We start from the raw sequence: 23,506 nt of genomic DNA, 5'->3' as shown, positions 1-23,506 counted from the left end.
TTTCCAGGTGAAAGCCCCCCGAGCGCCAGAAGCCCGACGTGAAACGAGATGTCGATGAATTGGGGGAAAAAAAGTGACTTTAGACAAATGGTCGAAGCAGACTGAAAGAAACCAGTCGGTGGAAAATACTCGAAAATAATCTCAGTCCTTGTTTCAGCTTTTGCTCTTCCCTTCGTCTCCTTCCATCCTTTTATCTGTCGCCACTCGTCCTGCAACACCAGGGTCACAAGTCCAGTGCAATCACTGCTGTTTAGCTTTAGCTTTGGATGATTTCCATTTAACGCCTGTTATTGCTGATATTGCTAAAAAAAAAATCCTCCTCTGTGTCCCATTTTCCAGAAAATGGACAAGAACAACGACGGGGTGGTGACCATCGACGAGTTCTTGGAGACGTGCCAGAGGGTCTTTATGAGATTTTCATTTTTTTCCCCCATCATTTACTCCAAATCGTTTACCAGCTGAAATTAAGCCACTTGATTTTTTTTGTTTCTTTTCTGAATCTCACCTGCAGGATGAAAACATCATGCAGTCCATGCACATGTTTGACAACGTGATCTAAAGTCCCGCTGGTTGCAGACTCTGATCCCCCCCCCCCTTCCTCCCCCACTACCTGGAACTCCTCCACGGCCGTCCAGCACTCGGCCACGGCGGACGGCGTCTTCGGGCCTGGAAGAGGAGGAAGCGACTTACCCACTAAACCTGTCCAACTTTTTGTCTAAATTTCCCACCAAGTGTGTATAGGATGGCCTGTAAAAAGGGGGATTAGGGGTGTTTGAATGAGCACATTTAATGGTGAAGAGAAACAACAAGAGCCCTATGGACTTGTCCCTCGCTATCCAGACGATGTTTCTTGCATGAGCAAACGGCAGCACGTCACACAACCTTCTCTACTCACAGCGCTGCGTCGGCTACGGACGGAGCGAATAGAAAACGGTTTGCCAGTGAAGCAATAATGTGCAGAAAAGGTGTTTTGAAAATCTGTTTCTGAGCCTCTGCTCAGTCCCACTGTTTATTCTACCTGCATGGTGTAAAAGGCTATACTGTTTATTATAGGACCGATATATTTTCTACATGAACACGACGATGATAAACACTTAATTAAACCGCACACTCCCTATGCAAAACTGTGTCTTATTGTTTCTGTATTTCACGGCAAATATGATTTAAAACTGCCGAATGACACAAAAATGATAGATTTTCTCTGAATGAGTCAATGTCAGAGTGAGTATTCTTATTACTTATTATTAACTGTGCCGGATCCAGTCATTTCCCAGTAAAGCCAAAACAAAACAATGTCTTTTTTTTTTTCTTTTAATGTTATAAACTTCCATCCAGCTCTGATAAAACTGCTGCTGCAACGCAAGTGCATCAGTTTAGCTGCAGCTCAGCCCGCACTCACTTTCTCACCATCGTTGGTTGGTTGCCAATTGGGAAATCCAAACATTTTTGAAGAGCTTCAGACTGACTTTTTCTTGGAAGTTGGCAGGACGGCTGAGTGTGTTCAAATCTGAGCGGTCCAGCTGCCTGGCAGACAGTCAAGTGCATGAAGTCAGCAGTACCTACATTTTCTTTTGTCGCTGCTCATTTTCATTTCATTCAAATAATTCATTTTAACTCAAATTTTGATTTAATTAATTTCAAAAGAAGGAAGTGGGGGCTAGTTGGCACTAGCTCCTCTTACCTGTTTGCTGCCGTTCTTGCTGCTCCCAGTTAAAGGAAATTTGAAATGTTCTGAAATTCATTCACCACTGAATAGAAATGACTTTTTCTTATTTTTTTTAATCCATTATTGGACATGTTGGGATTTTGTGCACCTTCATTCAGTTTCATGCTAAGCTATCATAGACCAGTCTACCCTGTGAGTTTCAGGCTGATCTGAGTCGTTAAATTTTTGGCCGTGGGGAAGAAGAAGAAAAAAAAAAAGTATAGTTTGACTCCCAATGGGGTTTTATGCTAAAGTACCATAAAATAGTCATATGAGTGAGTTTCAGGCTGATCTAGGACTTTAAATTTTTTTGGCCTCTGAAAAAAACGTCAGTGTGTAGTTTGACTTTTTACCTGAATTTTCAACATGTTGATGTTTTGCATTCTATCAGTCTTTTTTATTTATTTATTTATTTTTGTCATAGAACAGTCCCCCCCAGCATGCTCAGGCTGATCTGAATCTTTTAACTTTTTTGCCCACAAACAAAAATTGAGTGAATTTGATCCTTTTTCTTTTTTTTTTTTGAATTTCAGACATGTAATAACAATGATATTAACCACTCACGACTTGTGCATTGACAACTTCACAAAGGCAACAATATGTTTAATATATCCTTTATTTTTATTAAACAAATTTTCAGTAAAAACTCTTATTAAGTAGAAAGGCAAAATTTCCCTGTCAGTAGTTTGTTCCAGCTGCAGGCCGTCCCCAACTCACAAATCTCGTGAACGCGTCAGCAATATAAAACAAAATGCCGTCATCATCATCGCCATTCCGCTGCAGTTGATTACAGTCACGTACAATCGTTTCTTTTAAAAGCTCGGCTTACGAAGGAAAATAAAAAATAAAGAGACATCACTGTTAATATTCTGGCTGTGCCAGATGATACGAACCCCTCCCCGGTGAATAACTTACAAAAGCAGAGAAACTATTTCTGAAAAACAAAAATTCCACACTGCAGGAGAATCATCTATGCGTCTGCTGATTTAAAAAAAAAGAAAGAAAAAGAGTTAAAGGGGGAGGGGCATCCCTAAAGGCCTTTTGGAGACCTCACCTCAGTTGCTCACTACTAGTGAAATAATGCCGCCAAACCGGGTCAAAGTTGACAGAGAGTGGAGCAGCGTCTGTTAGAGAGCCGTTAAGAGTGAAGAGACAGGTGCACCGTGCACGTTGAGCCACCTGGGGCAGTGTTTACAACGGTTATTCTCTTCTTTTTTGTCATTTTCTTACAAAAAAAAAGAAAGGAAGAAAGCTCGGTGATTATCATCACAAAATAAAATCTCTTTGGCTTAGAATACCCACCCGAAAGCATAAACACACGCGCGCGCACACATACACACACACAAACGCTCACACACACACTCACACACACTTTTACAATTGTTCTCCGACAGAAACTACACACGTCGTCACTGTCGAAGGTAAAATCAACAAAATTATACTATAAAATAAAACAAAGTTTGAGCCCTGTGAAGATTATGAGTCCCGTACTCAGAGATAATTGCATATATTACATCAGGCTGACAGCAGAGGGCGTCACTCTGAACACGCAACTATTTTTTTTCTCTTCTTGGCCCTTTCAAATCCCTCTGCCTCCCTGGGGGTCGACTGGATCTGCAGCAAAAAAAGAGAGAAAAAGCAACACATCAGGGCGGTTGAAAACCCACCGGCTCCACTGAGCAGTCGTGTTCTACTATAAAACGCAGTGACAATCCCTGCATTGTGGCAATGCGCTCTTAAATGAGCTGTTCTCTACAAACAGGGGTGCAATATGTCACAAAACGGGCCTGGGTTTTGTAAAACTCAAACTCTCAACAGTTACAGATGTCTTGAATGTCAACCGTTCCTCCTTTTGCTGGAGGACAAGAAAGGACAGGACGAGAAGGGCCCTTTAAATAAACGACCCGACCTCTGACCTCAAGCGTATGGTTGTTGTCCGTCATAAGCCATGCTGCCGCCGTAGTCGTCCACCATCATGTTTCCGTCCATGCCGTCCATGGGCATGCCGCCCACGTAGCCGTACTGCTGGAAGCTACCATCCAGTTCTGCAAGACAAAATGCACTCTTACACAGTGGACACAGTGACCGCAGCAGCAGGCTGGAGACAATTCCACCATGCTTTTGACACAGACATTTGAATGAATCAGAGGTTGAGAAGCCACACACACACACACACACACACACACACACACACACACACACACACACACACACACACACACACACACACACACACACACACAGTGTGGAGGAGATAAAGGAATGACTGAAGGACTAAAGCAGAAAGAAATGAGGCAAACAAGAGAGAAGAAGCAGCTCCGCAGCAGCAGGAGGAGGAGGAGGAGGAGGAGGAGGAGGAGGAGGAGTCGAGGAAAATATGATTGTGCAAGGCTGTGAAAACCATTCGGCTGGCTTTTGATTTGGAGGAACTGGTTTGCAACAATAAAAGCATTCCGTCGGAGCGGCCGAGCGACCGCGGCCAAGTGACAGGCAGCAGTTTGGACGCGGCAGTGGAGTGACAGACGGCGGAGGAATGTGCCGCGTGTGCAACATTTCAGACACACACAGCTACTCACCGTCTGGGTACTGTCCGTCCATGGGGGCGGTGTTGTGGGCCTGCGGGAGAGGTTACCAGAGGTCAACACATGTCACCGACCGAAACGCTAGAAACAGGCCTTGAGGCCAAAATAATGATAACGAGAATTTCATCCACTGGAGCCCGCAACACACACACACACACACACACACACACGCACACACGCACACACACGCACACACGCACGCACACACACGCACACGCGCTCACCATCTCCCAGGTGCCGGGGTCGTGTCTGAACAGCGAGTGCGTGAGCTCCACAGACACTCGCTTCTTGTAGTCGGTGTTCTTGTCCTCCGAGATGCGGAAGAGCACGGCGGCGGCGTAAGTAGCTGCAAGAGACGGAGACACACGTCACCTCTCTGAATGTTTCATGGATCCAGATTTAGACAAAATAAGTGAACCTGTTCCACCCTGTGTAACATTCACACTGATCTGAATGGCAGAAGATGGAGTTGAAAGAAAGAAAGAAGGAAAAGTTTTAGCTGTGTTAAACGTGCACCTCGTTAATAATAATCATTGTGGATCTATTTTTTTTTTTTTTTTTTTTTTTAAGAGAGGAAAGTGTTAATGTTTATCGCAGCTGGTAAAAATAAAAGACGTGGGCTGACGCGCTCTGCTGGAGGGTCACTCAGGGTAACAACCAGAAAGCGTTTTTCAGTTGATAACCGAGGTTCGTCCGACGACACAACGCTGATGTTTCCTCTGCTTGCAAATTAACGGCGGCCAACATAGAGCTGGAACGTGTAGAAACAACGACCACAGTTTGACTCAGTGTCAGCAAGAGACGCCTCACATCCTGTCACATGTACCTGCAAAATAAAAGCCATCAATTCAAGCAGCTGAGCTGAATAATAACATCTTGAATTCCCTTCCCACTGTCAGGCTCTTAGTATCTAGCTTGTCTGTAATCTGAGTTTGTCCATCATCAGAACGCTGCCGAGACGCTGCGGTGTGCGGTCACGCTCTGCGTGCTGGAAATGTGCAGCGGCAGCGGCGGCACTTAAGTAAATTGCGGCGTGACTCGACGCCGCGTTGCGTCATGGGAAGCGCTGCTGCCGAGGCTTTCATCTGCGTGTCCTACCGATGCCCTCGTTGTTGGAGTGCAGCAGCTCCATCAGCGGCGCCGACGCCCCCTCGGCGTCGATGACCTCGGCCGACGGCTTGTCCAGCGCCAGCTCGCACAGCACGCCGGCCGCCACGCGCTTCACGTTGTCCACCGGCGAGTAGAGCAGCTGGGGAATAAACACGAGAAAAACAAGTCAGATGGGAGTTTCATTGATTTGTTCTCTGATTTAGTTTCCCCCGCCAGTGTCCCGTCCTACCTGGACGAAGAGCGGGATGGTCTGCAGGTCGGCGATCTCGGCTCGGTTGATGGGGTCTCTGGCCAGGATGTGCAGAGCTCCGGTGCAGCCCTCCACGATCTCCTCCATCCTCACGCCATCCTGGGGGAGGGGAGGGAGGGACCCAGCGGGAGTTTAGTTGAAAACAATGAAAAAAAAAACAGACATCTTCCAAACGTGAGGTCCGGGCGGAGCGCCGCCTGCACCTGGTAGGTATGCTGGGCGGACGAGCCGTGTTTCTGGGCGTCCTCGTGGGCTTTGAGCAGCAGGTTGACCAGGCGGGGGATGGCCCCGGCGTTCCTCAGAGGAGCCTGGTTCTCCGGGCACAGCGCCAGGTTGCGGATCAGGCCCACCACAGCCTGCAGACAGAGGGGAGGAGAGGCAGGGAGGGGGAACAGGAGGTTAATTAAGGTCAAGGTCCAGCTGGTGCACTCGGGAGCATCTCCAGTCTAAAGCCACTTTCCCACTGAAATGAGGGGGAAAGGCTCTTCATACATCCATTAGTGACCGTTACTGCGACGCACTCAGTGCGAACTGTGCTGAGTGCACGCTGGACGCAGTTTGCTGTGTTGTGACAGCAGCCAATGGTAGCTGGAGCCTTTTCTTCGAAATGAACACTTGGAACATTCCAGGAAGAGGCAACGTCAGCGCAGCACGAGCAACCCAACAGACAGTGATACCCAATGCCACACACACACACACACACACACACACACACACACACACACACACACACACACACACACACACACACACACACACACACACACACACACACACACACACACTCACTCACTCCTTGTCTTAAGATCATTGTGGAGCTTCGGATTTGTCGCTGGTATGTTTGTTGATTTTATGAAATCACACTGATTTTGATCATTTTGAACCAGGCTTGCCTCCCCCCCCCCCTAGTGGTCACCCAGGTGACTGACCTTGACGACGGGCCAGTAGTAGGGCGTGTTGAGCAGCTTGACGATGGCGGGGATGCCGTAGTGCTCGCGGACGGCGTTCTGCGCCACCTCCGCCTGCTGGTGGCGCGAGGTCAGGTGGCGCAGGGCGCAGACGGCCGGCTCCGTCACGTCCTCCTTCTCGCCGGCGCGCAGGATGGCGTGGATCAGCGCCTCCACGCCGTTGCCCTGGGTGACCAGCGTCTTGTTGTAGGCGTTGTTGCACGTCAGGTTGGACAGGATGCCCGTGGCGCACGTCAGCATGTTGAGGTCGTCGGAGCTGAGCAGCCCCACCAGCACCTGCAGCAGGCCGTCCATGCCCTCCTGCCGGCGGGGGAAGGGAGACGTCGAGCGTCGTGAAAACTTTGCCAAAGTTTTTTTTATGCATCAGAATCATCGCGCAGATATTTGAGTGGATTTAGTTTGGGCGGCGGACCTCTTTGGTGGCGGCGTCGGACAGGTTTCTGAGGGTCCACAGGCAGTTCTGCATCAGACGCTGGCTGGAGCCGGTCAGGTGTTTCCCCAGCGCCTGCATCCCACCTGCAGAGACGTGGGGTCACATGACTCCTATCATCACATGACTCTTAGCTGCTGCAGCACAAACAGGCCCATTCAGACGGGGAGAAAAAAAGTTAACACACCTGTTTAGCACACACACACACACACACACACACACACACACACACACACACACACACACACACACACACACACACACACACACACACACACACACACACACACACACACACACACACAGGTTACAGGTTACATACCAGCCTCCACAATGGCCGGCTTGTTGCTGGGGCACACAGACAGGACTTTGAGCACGCGGCTCGTCGTCCACAGCAGCTTCTCATAGGAGTAGTTCCTCATGATGTGCACCAGACCCTCGGGACCCCTGTTGGCCAGGATGATCAGCTGTATGTGTGTGTGTGTGTGTGTGTGTGTGTGTGAGCGAGAGAGAGAGAGAGAGAGAGAGCGAGAGAGACAGAGCGAGAGAGAAAGACAGAGAGGCAGTGTGAGTGCGTTTCACGATAATCAAGTGAAGTCATGTCGCAAGACGACAAAGCCTTTTACAAAAGCTGCAAGTGGAGATGTAATGGTATGAAAATTTCACATCACGATTATTGCGGCCAAAATGATCACGATTATCATTATAATCACAGAATTGCTGAAATGCGCTGAAAATGCTAAAAAAAACCCAACAACAAACAAATTCTTATGCACACATTGAAATCTATTAAGCAAGTTTTATTTTGAAAACACAAATAAAATAACAAGCAATTCCTCTGGGATTTTTTTTTTTAACCTGAACTCTGGGGTTCAGGTTGACATGGAGTCAGGTTAAGGACGACTGGTTGGGCTTAGGGATACGGTTGGGTGCAGGTTAAGGTAAGGGAGGGGAACACATATCCACGCGTGAACAGATTTCGACATAACACCGGCATCCGGCGCTACGATGCAGTTTAAAACTTCAAACACCGAAACAGAACACAAGATGCTGTTTTGCTGCCGTACGTGCCGTGTGCAGAGACCTGCAGACGCGGCTTGCTAATCGCAGCAATAACAGGAGTGACGTTCATTTGAAACGGTATAACTAACCGTCAGGCTTTTAACCGCGCTTTATCATTTCATCGGTAATCGCTGCAACACGTCCTGCAGGGTGATCTCTGCGCCACGTTCACTCACTCACACTCACACACACACACACACTCACTCTCACACACACACTCACTCTCACACTCACTCACTCACTCACCCAAACCTCCACGCTGAGCCGTCAGTCGGGTTGCTCGGTTCTCACGCCGCGCCCAACAAAGACACACATAAAAACAACGAGCACGCACACGCCCTGCAGTTTGCGCGGCCTGGGGTTGCGGCGGCCGGCACACACCTTGCTCTCCTGGTTGCCGTAGGACAGCAGCTGCAGGCAGTCGGTGGTGATGGCCAGGAACTTGGGGTTGGTCTTGTTGAGCAGCGGCACCATCTTCTGCAGGCCGTCCGCCAGGCGCACCGCCATCTTGGCGCCCTCCTGGTGCAGCAGCAGGTTGTGGAGGGTGGTGATGGCGTAGAAGAGCACCGACTCCATGGGGGAGCTGAGGGCGGGAGCACAGTCGCACTGCTTCAAACCGAGCAGGCCTTCGGCTCAACTGAGGCTAATGCGAGGACCATGTCCTTGCCAACATCTAATGCACTGATTTCTATTCAGCCAAATTGTCTGCTTCCTCTCAGCTGTGGCAAACACACTTGAAAGGAAGCAGAATCCGTTTTTCTTCAGAAGTCAATATTTCTAAGAAAATAAAAAAGCAAACGTTTTCACGTCAGTCCCGATTTATCGCCTGGTTCGCCAAACTGCTGATAATAAATCAGTTGAGGGCTCGTCCAATCACCTCTCGAGTTTTGGGATAGCGGCTGAAACGCTGGTTGCAAAGCAGAAACCTCACAGACGGATTTCTCCTCTTTTGGCAAACTGAAGACGATTCGACTCTTTCAACGACTCGCTGACTGCATCAAGCATCAAGCATCAATCCTTTTCAGTCTTGGCTACCTGAGCATGCGGACCAGGGCGGGGATGCCTCCGGACTTGAAGATAGAGAGCAGCCCCTCCCTCTGGTGGGAGAGGTTGTGCAGGATGCTGGCCGTGGCCCGGGCCGTCTCCATGTCGCCCGTGTTCTGCATGGCCCGCACCACCGCCGCCACCATCTGGGGCGACTGCATCAGCGCGCGGCGCGAGGCCTCCTTGCGGGTGAGCTGGTTGACGATCTGCGCCGCCTTGCTGACCACCACCTGCACGGGGGAGCGATGGAGGGGCGGAAGGAAAGAGACGGCTGAGCTGCAGGAGTCGCAACAACGCTCAGTAAAGGAGAACTGGCCCTTTAAGAGAAACCTTTCCCTCCAGATGAGTCCTTTAAAAACACTGCAATTTTAATGTCATTAAGGAAATATAGAGGTGTTATATCTTTTATATTGTGTGATATATATATATGGGCTGTCAAACGATTAATTTTTTATTTATTATTAATCGCGATTAATCACAGAATCTTCATAGTGAACTGTGATTATTCGCGGTTTGAATTGCATGTGTAAAATTCTGTTATTTTGCATTTGAAGGCAGTTTTAACCCCATAATGTGAAGTATTTCTTAGCAGAAATCAGCCAGCTAAGAGGCCGGGTTCACACCGGATGCGGAAGTGCCGCCAAGTGGTGCGCCCACGAAAACTGCACACTAGCCACAGCCCTCCTGTACGTATTTATATATATATACACACGTTTTTTGTTTAGCTACTTATGCAGGCTTTATTGTATAAAAAAGCAAGTTACATGTATATTTCTCTCTTTTTCTTCTGTGTGTAAGCCGAGAGTCTCCTCAAAATGTCATTGCACTTGCATGACAGTAAAGATGTTGAAAGCAGAAACAGCTCACAAGGCAGCGAGGGCAGAAATGCACGGAGGTTTTTTTTTCTTCTTCTCCTTAGTTTCCACCAGCCGGCCGCACTCGCCGCTAGTTTTCCCTCACACGCGCTCACCTGGTCCTCGTCGTTGAGCAGCTTGGTGAGCTCGGGCACGGCGCGCGTGGCCAGCTCGGCGTCATCCTGGTAGTTGATGAGGTGGATGATGGCCGTCTTGAGCTGCTGCGAGGGCTCGGCCAGCCGCTGCACGTTGGTCATCTGCGACGACGACGTCTGCGTGGACAGCAGGTGGCTGCCCTCCACCGTCTCGGGGAACATGGCGGCGCGCACCCGCTGGGCTCGGGTGATGATCTCCCCCTCTGGCGGGGAGGGGGGTCGCCAGAGAGCGGCACGTCAAGCAACAAAACAACAGCCAACGCGTAGGAGAGGTGCAAATGGCCGAGGCGACTCACGGGGCTCCTCGCTGGTGACGGTGGTGGTGGTCACGGTGTACTGCCTGTCGCCGTCGTCTCCCCGGACCGTGGTGGCTCGGGACTGGATGCCCGAGTCGACGCCATAGATGGAGCTCTGCCACTGGGCCACCTTCTCCAAGCCACTGTCGGCCTCACTCACTGGCCGGGAGAGAGCGGGGCGAGAGGGGTGAGGCGAGAGGGGTGAGGCGACTGAGGAGAAACACTTTGGACGGAGCTGATGTGCGACTGCGAGCGTTTCACTTTGGATGACGAGGCCTCAAGTTGTGTTTGTAACCAGGAAATAAGCAACCAGGAGGGTTACACATGGAAACTCGATCATCAGTGTCTGGCATTGTTTTTAACTGCTGCAAAGCGCTCTGAGTAGCACTTTAATTTGCATAAAAATTCAGAAGATTTTCTCTCCAGCTTGTCAGTGCAGACATTTCTTTCCACTTCTATCTCTTCCTGCACAGCAACTTCAGCACTTCCAGCTCTTCCATTTTTTTTTTTTCTTTCCAACAATTACTTAGAGGCGGCTGCTCCACCGCCGTGCCGGGCTGAAACCAAATGCTAAGTAATGTGGAACCTTTGATGGTAGGATTAACAAGAAATAACTTACTCGACATCATTTTCTCTCCTCCTCTGTCAAAGCGTCAAAAAGAACCTGGAGAGGAAAAAAAAAAACAGAAAGAGAATTGAAGTCAAGATTCAGTGGAACGTCGACTCGACTCAAACCGACAGTGAAGGGCGACACCGCCCCCCCCACCCCCGAGCAGTGACAGCGAGAGAGAGAGACAGCTGTGGCTGTGAGAGAGGAATGCTGGCCACTAGCGGTGACCTTTCACCCCCCCGGGCCTCCGCCCCTGCAGCCGTGGGAGCAGCAGGTCGCCGCTGCTGACGCAGAGCAAACGGGAACCGGCTCGTCGGGTTTCGACGCAGTTTTGTTGCCGCCGCCTCTGCCAGCGAACGTTAGGAGCAGCGTCCTCGACGGGAGCGAGGAGAGCTCGCAGGAGAAGCTTCTCGTGCACTTGACTTCATGTCATTTCATTCAATGAAGACACAGCGATGAGATACCGATACGCTGGGACTACAGTGGCCACGCCGCTTGTGGGTTTCACAACCACTGGCACTCTGACAGCCGCAGCCAGCGGAAAAGTTCTTAAAAAAAAACAAAAAAACCCAAACGAACAGAACAGCAAGTTGATCGACACCAGCGTGACTAAACAGCTCAATGACTCATCAGAGACACTTTGAGGCTTTGAAGGCTCAATGCGATTCCCCCTGTAAGGCGACGGCCATATCGCATCGCCATGTTTCTGCACTTGTCCAGAGAACAGAGTCACTCACTAAGTCCTACTCCCACCACCACCACCACCACAACATGGGTTCCTGCTGCACAGCCACAACTAGAGCAAACAGCGGCGCAGAGTGGCTGAGAAGAGCCGGGCTACATGATGAATTTCACATTAGCTAGTTTTAATTTTAGCCCATGCACGCCGGGGAGCAACCCCGCTATGCAAATACGCACACTAATTAGAGGCTGTCCTTCCTTGTTTTTTTGAAGGGACTGTTTTGAAGCACCGCAGACCCAAAATAACCTCTCGCCGTCTGAGGATTGATGTTTTTCCATCTTCGGTCCTCTTCGCAGGCAGCTGTGCTTACGCAACCTTTGTGGCGACAGTTCAATGCTGCGTGCGAGGTGGCAGTTGCTAAATTATTCAGATGCACTGATCACAAATGATCAACGACCCTGAGCGGCGATCAACTCTGCACTAATTCCCCAACCTTGCAACTGAACAACCGTCCACTTATGAGAGAATATTTACGAGGACCTTTGGGGCGACGCTGCTCCAAGATGCTGTCGCTGAATGAAGTTCCGTTGAGTCTTATGAGCGTCGAGATTGCGTTGGGATCGGGTGCTCCGTTGCTTTAAGCAGCAGCACATCCGCCGTGTTTCCGGCTAATAAAACAGATCATGGCTTATGGCTCCTCCGTCAATCTGCTGAACGGGCATAAAACGAGTAATAAACCACTAAATTACCACCTTTGGTCACATTGGACTTGACTGAACACATTCACTGGAGTCGGCAGGGAGACGAAGCTGCGACTGTAACCGCAGTGGATCTGCGGCTTCGCAGAGGGGGGAAAAAAGAAAGACGGGAATTTGCACCAAGAACAAACTGCCACTCCCTCCTCGCTCTGTCTTTTCTGTCTCCCTCTGACTACCCAGCATGCTCTCTGGCCCCCCAGGGCAGCATACTGTGTGCCCTGGTATGCAGTTTAGTGTGTACAGCAGACGCAATTCTGCCCCCGGCCTCCCCCCCCACCCACTCCTTTCCCTGGAGGGAAACACGCATTCGAGTTGAACACCGGCAAAACACTTCTGTTGCTGGTTGGGATACAAAAGAAAACGACAACATCATCCACGAAACTCATGAGCAGGTTCCAACATGTTTCCCTGCACATGCACGTATGTGTGTAGAAAAACGCATTAATCTGACTTTCCCACCACGACCCATTTTGTGCATATCTCTCACCCTCTCTCGCTCTCTCTCGCTCTGCCAGGGAAAAGCAGCTCGGCAGGTTCCATCAGAAGTCACCTGGCATGACATCCTGCAGGACTGGGCCTCAGAGGGCTGCCTGTGCGTGCAGCTGCATGCAGCCTCCTAGATAATGCACTGAGTCATGAGGGTACGCGCGCACACACGCACTACTGCCAGCGTCGCTACCTTTCTGAGTAAAGGGTGCGGCCGCGTTCGCTTGCAGCAGGGAGCCGACAGTTGCTCCTGTTCAAGACTACCAGCGGCTACCGCTGCTTGTTCACTGATCACTGGCTCGCTGGGAAAAAACACAGAATCAACAGTGAAGGTGCAGATCAGACGCTGGGAAATGACCCCCCCCCCTCGACTCGCACTGGAATCCAAACTACAGTGCGCAACTACGGCAGAAGCTTCCTGCCCTCTGCAAATCAGGGACAGTGTTTGTGCAGTCTTTGTTCTGCCGGGCGAGGCAGCAGGTTCAGCCGACTGTTGCAATGCCGGGACACGCCCCGCCCATCGCCTAGGTAACCAAACGGCACCATACAGTGGGGGCCGTTTTTATCTGCAGGGCCATCTCAAGTCTGGGAGCTGCCAAGTGTTGTCGCCTCCTCCTGAGGTTTTCTTGTGCTCCCTCATGGCGGTTAGGAGAGAAAAAGAAAGAAAGAAAGAGAGAAAGAAAACTCCCAGATTAAACAAAGATTGAAGTTGACGTTTGAGAGGGGGAAAAAAATAAAGGGGAAACAGGGAAACTAAAAGCATGAGGCAGGATAAAAAAAAGGGTATAATGATGACTAAGGAGAAAGTTGAAATGGAGTAGTGAGTCGGAGCCGCTGATCCCGCCCCTATTGTTCAGCACTCGGCTGAAAGCTGCGGGTTGCTTTGTGTATCTGACTGGACTTTGCTCTCTTCCAGTTAATGAGTGACGCACACTTTCGCTCCAACTGTACGCTGCGTTATTTTATTTTTTTAAAATCTCTCCAACGTTCCCACCGGCGCCAATCAACCCACACAAACACTTTGAGCTTTCACAAAAAAAAAAACACGTCACTTGTCTCTGCCGCAGCGGAAAAGTCTTGAGAGGCTTTTTTCCCCCAGAGTAAAAACACTGACCAGTGAAAACCTGGAATGTGGAGCTGGTAAAAGCCGTAGCAGAAAAAGTGGAGATACTGCGGAATGCCCGAGGCTGAAGAAGCTGGTGTGACATTGCTCGGAAAACATAGTAATCGAGTCACTTCACGCCTCCAGCTGACTGAGGCGGAAACTTTAACACTTTCCAACGAGGTCGCCGGTGCTGGGACACTGTCACAAATTTGTTTGTTATAAAAACCAATCCATTCCACCATGTGACGCAGGGAGTGGCTCCCCCGACAGTGACAGCTCTTCAAGGGCGTGGCAGCGTGATTGAACTGGGTGAGGCTGAAAAACACCTTCTGGCCAGAGGGGGTTCCACACACACCCTGCAAACTTCCTCCCAGCTTGGAAAAAGATGTGAAATGGCGCGAGCCGGCTAGATTCTTTCGCCTTTGCCAGGAAAAGAAAAAGAAAAGCAGGGTCCTCTTTTGTCTCCCAGCAGATGTGACTCAGGTCCGAGGCCTTCACAGGCGGCTCAAAAACCCTCCGGTTTAATCCCAGTGACACTCCCAAATGTAAAGTTTTTAGAGTTTGCATTGATTTGCTGGTTTTAGCCTCAACGTCTGTGATGTAAAGTCAGCCGTCATTTCCACGCCCTGCGTAGAGGAAAAAGCCCAGCAAACAATCTTCAAGTATTCAGAAGGAACTGCTCGCAGGAGAGAGAACTCTTGCAGGTCGTTGGATGAGCGGCTCTATGGCTCTTTCATCCGTTTCCAGGAGAAATTTTTGGGCAAAGCAGCAGTAGCGTAGCTTAGTTTGCTGGCCGCTAACAGGAGGAAACAGCTGGGTCAGCGCCGGCCACGGCATAACAAAAACATATGGCACACAGCGATCAATGGTCTGGTTGCCATCACATTGTGAAGCAAAACTTCTTAAGGTTTGAAAAAAAGGGGGTGAGGAAAAACAAACGGCAACTGAGGTCACGTCCAACTCGCAGTTGAGTGAGTGAAGCAGGTTTGTTTCGACCAAAAGGGAACAAATTCCAGAATGACGAGGGAAGTTATCAAAATGTCACGGCAGTTGCTGCAAACTGGAAACAACACAGGCAGCCGTCCAGGAAACACGCAACAAGCAAGTTTATGGCAAGTTGGTGTCGGCTTAGTGATGCGTTTCAAAATGTTTTGTGGATGAACTCAAGGAAATTTTTTGGTGCTGTCACGTTCACAACACCATGGTGGAAAACGGGAAGACGCTGTCAGCGTAAACATTTGAAACATATGTTTCCTTGTACTTGGTGCATTCACTCTTCATCACATCAGGCCAAAACCACATCAAATGCAGATCAAAAATGTTTTTCGCCAAGCAGATGTTTGCTTTTGTGGATGCTGCGTTTCTCCTCACAGTTTACTGGGCACATAAAAAAAATTAAATAAAAATCAGGGAGTTGGAAACTTCTTTCCATCAAACCCATAAAACAAAACAAAACACAACAAAGAAACCAGCAGCACTCAGGCCGCAGCGCTTTAGCTAAGCCGTCAACGGTGAAAAGCTTCTCGTTGGTTCTGCGGAAGGCGAGTTGCAGGGGCCACAAACTCCCGACAGGCTCGCTAATGTCTAATGTCATGTTTAGGCTGACACGCAACAACGCAGATAATAAAGCAGATTAGGCCACAGCTTGCAAGGCTTCCGGCCGCCATCTGCACAGATCAACCGCTGGACATATAGGCCGGCGCTCCAGATGTTCTGCAGCGTCGACCTCCGTCTTGCAGCGGACCCGGAGCTCTCAGCCGTCCCAGCGGGAACCCCAACCCTAACCCCTGCCACCCCCACCTCAACCCCACCATCCCCCCGTCCCCGCTCACCCGGCAGCAGCACTAATGACTCTGTGATGGGAGGCAGGCTGGGGAGAGGGAAGGGGGGGGGGCGCTAACAGGCTAGCCGTTTGCTGTAAATCAATAAGGCAGGATGTGAAGTGGTGCGCGGCTAATGCATTAATTGCGGTGGGTGACCGGAAGTGGCAGCGTCTGACTCACCAGCGCTGCCGTAGCTCGTGCGGTCCCAGACCGGCAGGGTTGGGGGGGTGGGGGGGGGTGATGGGAGGGGGAGGACGGGGTGAGGATGCAGAGGAAGCTGCTCTTTCAGCCACCATGGGCCTTTAGCACGTCACGCACAGAGTTCAGGAGGAACACAGCAACAGAGAGAGAGGGGGGGGGGGGCGCTTGTCAATTGGCGGTAGCAGGTGAGGTGTAGGTACAGAATCTGTCCAGGGTCTTATGGCAACTCTATTGGTTGCCATAAGATTACTATTACTCTATTAGGACAGCCTACATGGATGGATAGCTAGCTAGCTAGATAGACGTAATCATATTCTATATATAAAATAGCACAAACAATATATATCTATCTATTATCCGTTGTTTGACCGAGGTGTAGTTGGTCGTAATAGAGTTGACGTATGTGACGTCGTCGGCAGTCGCCGGATCCCAACTCTATCACGACAAATTACATTGCGGTCGGAAGAACGAGCGATAGCTAGACATCTATCTATCGCTTGTTCTATTATATATATATCATTCCATCTATCTATCTATCTATATATCCATCTATCCGACCACGATGTAGTTTGTCCTAATAGAGTTGCCGTAAGACCCCAGACACAATCTGTAGCCCTGGACAGATTGTGTACCTACACGGGCAGCTGATAAAATCCAGACTGTGGCAGCCTCCGTGTGACCAGAGCCTGACGCTGAGCTACAGCAGCCTCCGTGCTCTCGAGCAGCACTCCAGCTAAATCTGTCACAAACTTCTGCAAATGGTTCTCTACTCCTCGGTCGGTCGGTCGGTCGGTCGGTCGCCGACCGAGGAGGAGAGAACCGGCGGGGGAGCGGGAGGGTCTGTCGGTCCCGTCGGTCCCGCTGCTCTAATGAGTTTAATGAAGCCAGCTGGGAGTCGCACACGGCGGCGCCAAAGCCAGCAGAGGAGTTGTTTACTCTTCGCTGTGAATGGAGGGAAATGTGAGTCGTCCCGGAGGAGGAGGAGGAGGAGCCCTGGGAGCAGGATAAGATTGCAGCAGGCTGATAAACATGGAGGAAAAGGGGGGTAGAAGTGGGCGTGGCGGGCAGAGGGAGGAGGGGGGCAATAAACACCCGTTTGCAAGGGAACAAAGTTCACAGATACAGTTAATGGCGTCCCTGGGGCATGGTGGGGGGGCCAAAAGGCGGCCAAAGTTTGAGGTTTTTTACGCCGGGAGGAGAAGGAACGACGCACCATAAAGATCAGCGGCGGCTCGGTTTTATCGCACTCTTGGAAAAGAAATACACAACCAAGACATTTAACGGCTAATTTTAGCACGTTTTTGTTTTTTTGGCCGTCTTCCACACTTGGTGAGAAACGACCTTCTTGTCGTCTGGATGGCGGGAGAGGGGAAGAGGAGGACGAAGAGGAGGAGGACGATGGAGCGACAGCACAGGGAGCCTCTGTGTGACTTTGTTTTTGGGGTTTTGCGGCGAGAAAGAACGACCGCATTGTCCCTTTGGTTGCAGCCGCCATTGACAAGAAAACCCGGTGTCAAGTGTCCCGGCTGGAGGCCACCGTAAAGAGAGAGAAAGAGAGAGAGAGAGAGAGAGAGAGAGAGAGAGAGAGAGAGAGAGAGAGAAAAGGGGGGCTGAAGCCATCAAGATGGCTCTTCACATACCGGCCAAGTTTCACAGCCAAAGCTGCATTCATATATAAAAAACACAAGAAAAAAAACAGATGAAAGAAAAGCAAGAGGTCTGACGGAGGAGTTGTACCGCCACGCATCGGTGTGCCGCTGAGCACTGAGGCCATGTGACAGATGATTAATTTTTCAGGGGGATTAGAGGCGCACAGAGGGGTGGAGACGATGGAGGAGGGGTGGGATTGAGGTGGGGGTGCTTTGAAGACCAGGACGCAAGCCTGAAGGGAGTTCCTGGCTGGAAGCAGCAGGTTGGAGGATAGTTTTTCATTTGCAAATGTGGCCGGACGCAGGAGGCGGCCTCGTTTGACAAGATGCTGCTGCTGCTGACCCAAAGAAGAAGATCAACCTGACCTGAGCGTCTGAGAGAAACACCCGCGCATTCTTCAGCTCATCTCAAGCGGCTATTGCGCAACTTTCTCAAAATCTGAGACACAAATAAACAGGCACAGAGAAACGGCACAGCGATCTTGGCATAAAATAAACTTCCTGCTGAGATTTTGAGATTCCGCCGAGCACGCATCCACCCCCGTCGACTGGTATTTTGGTTTCGGGCCACGCCCTCGCTGGCCTCACTTCTCTCAATCTCTCATGGACGTGTGGTTAAATGACAAGGGGTGAGGGTGGGGGAGGGGGGAATTATCGGAGGCCTGCTGAGAAGCACAACTCAGCCAAATCATCCCACTGTGAAAAGTTTATCTTCTGAGTCAGCGCAGGGATCCGACTCACTCTCCCCCCCCCACAGCCTCCTGCCTGCTTAAATATGCCCCCACTGATGAAAAAATGATCAGTGCTGATGTATTCATGAGGGGGAGAAATATGAAAAAGGAAAAAAAAAGGGGTGTGTGACTCAGATCCGAGCTCTATTTGGAGCACGGCGCCGGGCTGAAGCAGGTGTATTTTGGACGGAGCTCACGCGGCTTTTAAGTGGCGGTGATAAGAAGGAACGGGGAGTGGGTTGGGGGGAGAGGGGGAGGTCTCGACTTTGATTTCAAGTGGGAGACATTCTCTGTTCCTGGGTTGAGCGGCCGAGAAGGGGAGTGGGGGAGGGGGAGGGTGAATAATTTATGTCAGTGGCTGTCATGGTTTTGGCCCTGCCGGCTTCTCTTGCTCAGCATTTTGAGCTCAACTGGAAGCTTCCGATTTTGGAGTTTTGTCAGAGACAGCAAAAAAAAAAAGAAAGAAAAAGAAAAAGAAAAAAAAAATCTATTACCCAAGTTGCCAAGTTCCCCCTCCCCCCAGAGGACAATTACTTCTGTCTCGGTCCATAAAAGCTCTAGGAAGACCTGGTTTCAATGGCACCTGCTGCACTTGTTCTGTTCACTGACCTCGAGGTTTAAAGGTGACTTTTTTTTTTTTTTACCCGGCAGGTTTGAAGTCGATGCCGTCGCACCGTCCCTCCTCACTCATCACGGCTGATGGGAAATTCCTACCACAACCCCCCCCCCACCACCACCTTCTCTCCGTAGATGCGCAAAAACACGGCGCGGCGACTCAAGAGACGCTTGCCGAGACAACAGGGAAAAGTTTGCGGTTGAACAGACACCAGCGGAAAAAGAGAACAAAAGAGGGCTCAGGATATATGTATGCCATACAGTAATCCAACATGTAGACCGATTTAGAAAACTGAGGGGGGTCTCCTGGCCTCTTCCGCCGCTAATGTAGGACAGCGTCACAGAATTAAGCAGCAGCAGCAGCAGCAGGAGGAGGGAAAGAGGGATTATCACCATGTCGCCCCAGCTGCAGACGCCACATCTACATGAAGTCAAAGCTTCCCACCAACCATCTCACCCCCCCGCATCCCCGCCCTACCCCTCCAGCAGCTTCTCAGCCGGTGGTGGCTGAGGGATGAGCTCCACCGGAGGACCTGGCGAGGCACCAACGCCGCGCAGACTCGGCCTGACACACATTCAGCAGCTGGACGCCGCAATCGCTGTGGAAACCAGCTTGGACGCGGCAAAAGTTGTTTGGCAGAGGCTTCTGGGTGGCTGCTCGCTTAATCTTCCCAAGCAGCAAGTGAACAAAGAGTTTGTGTCTGAGCGTTCAGAGTCTGACGGAGGGGCCCGTCTGGACCTCCGAAGGGGAGGGAGCCGTTTAAGCACCAGACCACAAGAATTGATCTTTAAGTTGGCTGCAGGCGAGGCCAGGAGTGAATTTTACTGCTTTGGCTGATGCTTGTTTTATTAGGTCGACTCAGTCCTGAATTTTAGTAGGTTTTTTTTTTTTAAATGAGATTTTTGCAGTCCGCTTGCCCCCGCAGGTCTTTAAGATAACGACATCGTGGAAGATTTGCCAACTCCTGGAGACGCTGCTGCTGCTGCTCAGTGGGAGTAGATGGAGCTGAGGCATGACTCACTATCCACCGTCATGCATTACTACATGTTTTGTGTGCGCATGTGAAAAAAGACGACGACTCATGCACAACTCACTCGCAATAATAAGACTCACACCTCGTCTCGCACCGCTGTCTGAAAACCAATTGAAGCATGGTAACGCCAACATCTCACAAGTGTGGTCAGCTTTCCACAAACTGTCGGGTCAAACACACACTAGACCAGAGGAGGGGGAACTTTTGGACTCGTGGGGCCACAATGGGTTATAGACTTTGACAGAGGTGCAGGAGCAGATGGATGGATTGTTTTGTTGACCCACCCCAACAAAATATGTGTATTTGAAGCCCCAATGTATTTAGCTCTTTGTTGAAATGACTCTTAAAACACTGAAAAATGGATGAAAAACAGCTGTTTGTATGATTTATTTAGTATTAATATCATTCCTTCAAGTTTGGCAGGCCGATTAAAAATCTTAGTGGGCCACATATGGCCCCCCAGACCGTAGTTTGCCCAACCCTGCATAGACCGACAACAACACAACGCCCTTTAATCCGGATTAAAATCTCGATCGTGAAATTGACACTCTTGGAGTTTGCGGCCACCGTCCAGGGACAAACAACTGCAAACTCGCTTTTCAATCCCCTGTGAAAAATTCAAAAAACAAACAAACAAAATCAAAAAAACACAAAAACCCGCCGCCTGAACCCCCCCCCCTCTCTTTCTATCTGTGTGTGTTGTTTTCACCTGCCTCTCCCGCGCGTACACGCGCACACACCCACACGCACGCACTTGGACCTCATTCAGCTGGGCTCGGTTATTGACAAGTACCGAGCCCCGCCGATCGATACCGTGACGGAAAACTGCCCCCCCCGACCCCCCCCACCTCCCGACCTCATTTAAAACGCGTGTTTGACGCCGACAACCAGTTTGACGAACTTTTTCCCCTGTGTGTGTTTTCTTCTCTTTCTTAGTTTTTTCTCCCCCCGCAAGGCCCAGAAAAAAAAAAAAAAAAAACCCGACCCCGACGCAAGCGGCCACTTTTGAGGCATGCGGAAATGAATTCCGAAAACGCAGCTGGACTCATTGCGCCAGCGTGGGGAATTTTTTTTCTTACGGCGTTTTGTTTGTTTTCTCTCTTTCTCTCTAGACAACAAGAGAGAAAGTGGCTCGCTTTGAAAGCAGCCTTTAAAACGACCACGACGCGTCGCCGACGTGAAGACTTTTTTGGGGGGTTGTTTTTTAGTACACTTTGCGACACAACAACAATAGAAAAACTGGTCCTACCTGCGGAAACAACACCGGAAGCGTTTTTTGTTGTTTTTTTTAATTTATAGTCCAGGTCCGACTCGGTCTTTAATTTCCCCCACGGACGGCACACTTGACGGCCCCCGACTGGACTTCTCTTCGTCACTTCTTCTTCTCCTCTCCTGCACTGCTGACAGCCTCTCTCTCTCTCTCTACCGTCAGTGAGTGAAACCAGTCCAGAGGAGCGTCACCTGACTCCGCCCCCTCACACAGCCCTGCCTACCCCACCCTGCGCGGTGACGTCACTCATTGTTCCGTCACTTTGCAAGGCACTGAAATAAAGTTGGCATTATTCTCTCTTTTTTCAAAATAAATCAATAAACAAACTCCAACCGTGAACTGCTTGGTGACGTAGAGAGAATACAAACATGGAGAAGACGTCACCGAGGCTAAAAAAGGGGGATAAGGATTGTGTGAGAGATTTGTGTAATTACTTTAGTAATGAATGCGGGGGGGCGTTTCAAATTGACGTTTTCAGAATAAAATCTTACTCGTGGGTTCACCGAGCCCTGATGGACCAAACAAGTGTCGGACTGTCGTGGCAGCCTCGTAGAATGATTTGCCTTTTGTTCGTTTTGTGTTCGCCCCGCAGTTTTGCAAGTTGTCGAAGTGCGTTGTGCACCTTCACCACCGCTGGGCCACACCCTTGATTAGTTAGAACGCGAAACCAGAAACCAGACGACGCCATGAGTCACTGCAGGTGTGCTCACGACATTTTCTCGAGAAGAACACTCCCCTTGTGTGTGTGTGTGTGTGTGTGAGAGAGAGAGAGAGAGAGAGAGAGAGAGAGAGAGAGAGAGATCACGAGAGGAGGATCGGGGTGGAGGTGGATTACACTCAGTAAAAGTGTTAATTTCTGTGGACAAGTCTTATTAATTTAAATTTTAAATAATTGTACGTTTCACTACATCTCACGGACAGCGGCGTTGCAGTGAACAGGGACAGAAACTCACACACTCTCATACTCCCACACACACACACTCACAGCACACTGGCTGACGAAGCCAGATAGGTCAGACTGGGATGTTTCTGCCTCGGGTCATCTCACTTCCCTCTCTTGCCATTGTGACGCTCGCCGTCTTTGCCTCCTAATGATGAAAGAGAGTGGCGCCTGCCGTGCCACCGCCGCCAGTTATATAGGCCAATATATTATTTCTGAGACAAAGCGTCACCGATCACCCCTTTGTCTGCCCGCGAAACTGCTCCGGGGCGCAAGTGAAGCTGCTTTCACACGTCCCCTGGAGGTCCGCTAGCCAGGCTGCCGGACCCTTGATGCCTCTTGTACTCTGCATGTCTGCCTTGGCTTGGATGGTGGACAACAAGGGCAGCCCTGACATGAATGGAGCCATTGTTTATTTTTATTTTTTTGGACACAGCAGCCTCTTTATTTTGAAAATTAGCCAACATTTAAAAGAGTGGAATTCATGAGGGACTTTAGGTCATTGCTGGCTTGGTCCACTATGCCTGTTTTGGACACAGCATGAATATATCAAGTGTCTCTTGTCTGGTTCAATTGATGCAGCAGAATAAGTCAGAGGCCTCTTGTGCTCACTTGTGAAATCGAATTGACCCAATTTTCACGTCTTCCTCTCTTTTTGTTCCGTATCAAGCCAGATTTACAACCCCTGAGCATGTTTCCTGGGGGTTCTCTTGGCCAGTGCTGGTTATTTGTCTCATGTTATTTGGCCAAAGTCTCCCTGCTTTGCAACGTTAGCCTGTTTTGCTTCATCCTCCACCGTGTGACCCACAGGAAGCGGTCCCATTGTCCTTGGGAGAGGAAGCTGGCCTGGAGAAGACCACGAGCTCACCAGAGTGATGGACGCAGCGGTAAATAATTAATCATCACTTACAAACTACAGATGCGTACTGTAGTTCCTGTAGTCCGTGGAGGAAACAATGGGCAGTGAAGCTGAACAGGACGTCCTTCACTGTGCAAAAATCATCTGGTTAAGCCATGTTGACTTGTTGAATGAATCACTTAAAATTATACATGAATTATATATATATATATATATATATATATATATATATATATATATATATATATATATATATATATATATACATATATATATATATGTATATA

The 23,506-nt window shown here is 49.8% G+C and overlaps 2 protein-coding genes across 3 annotated transcripts in view; one reads left to right on the top strand and one right to left on the bottom strand.

The window, feature by feature from the left end:
- Window positions 1–1,142, top strand: part of LOC142896935 (A-type potassium channel modulatory protein KCNIP2-like) — an 11,045-nt gene extending 9,903 nt beyond the window's left edge. The window contains exons 7-9 of the mRNA XM_076038899.1: window positions 1–7; window positions 340–402; window positions 512–1,142. The exon at window positions 1–7 is cut by the window's left edge and continues 98 nt beyond it. Of these exons, the coding sequence (XP_075895014.1) occupies window positions 1–7; window positions 340–402; window positions 512–559 (118 nt within the window). The 3' untranslated portion in view covers window positions 560–1,142. The remainder of the gene's footprint in view (window positions 8–339; window positions 403–511) is intronic.
- A 1,161-nt stretch (window positions 1,143–2,303) lies between these two features.
- Window positions 2,304–21,582, bottom strand: LOC142896924 (junction plakoglobin a-like). Of its 2 annotated transcripts, none has more exons than XM_076038887.1 (16): window positions 21,400–21,582; window positions 11,076–11,120; window positions 10,457–10,615; window positions 10,122–10,363; window positions 9,143–9,381; window positions 8,489–8,690; window positions 7,368–7,512; window positions 7,028–7,131; window positions 6,577–6,915; window positions 5,851–6,003; window positions 5,627–5,746; window positions 5,386–5,536; window positions 4,512–4,633; window positions 4,282–4,321; window positions 3,615–3,750; window positions 2,304–3,319 (listed from the first exon to the last, which is right to left on the bottom strand). In XM_076038887.1, exons 2-15 carry the CDS (start codon window positions 11,083–11,085, stop codon window positions 3,623–3,625), a joined length of 2,154 nt encoding a protein of 717 aa, XP_075895002.1. In that variant the 5' UTR covers window positions 11,086–11,120; window positions 21,400–21,582; the 3' UTR covers window positions 2,304–3,319; window positions 3,615–3,622. The 2 variants fall into 2 exon arrangements, with proteins under 2 accessions (XP_075895002.1, XP_075894994.1); XM_076038879.1 differs by having other exon boundaries at window positions 3,622–3,750.
- Between the last annotated feature and the right edge of the window lie 1,924 nt (window positions 21,583–23,506).

The sequence above is a fragment of the Nelusetta ayraudi genome, unplaced genomic scaffold, assembly GCF_046127955.1.
Source record: "Nelusetta ayraudi isolate G7.1 ecotype Tasmania unplaced genomic scaffold, CSIRO-AGI_Nayr_v1 ptg000004l, whole genome shotgun sequence".
In the NCBI taxonomy this organism is placed as follows: Eukaryota; Metazoa; Chordata; class Actinopteri; order Tetraodontiformes; family Monacanthidae; genus Nelusetta; species Nelusetta ayraudi.
The sequence above is the reverse complement of the archived record's forward strand: the minus strand, read 5'-3'. Positions and strand labels throughout refer to the sequence as shown.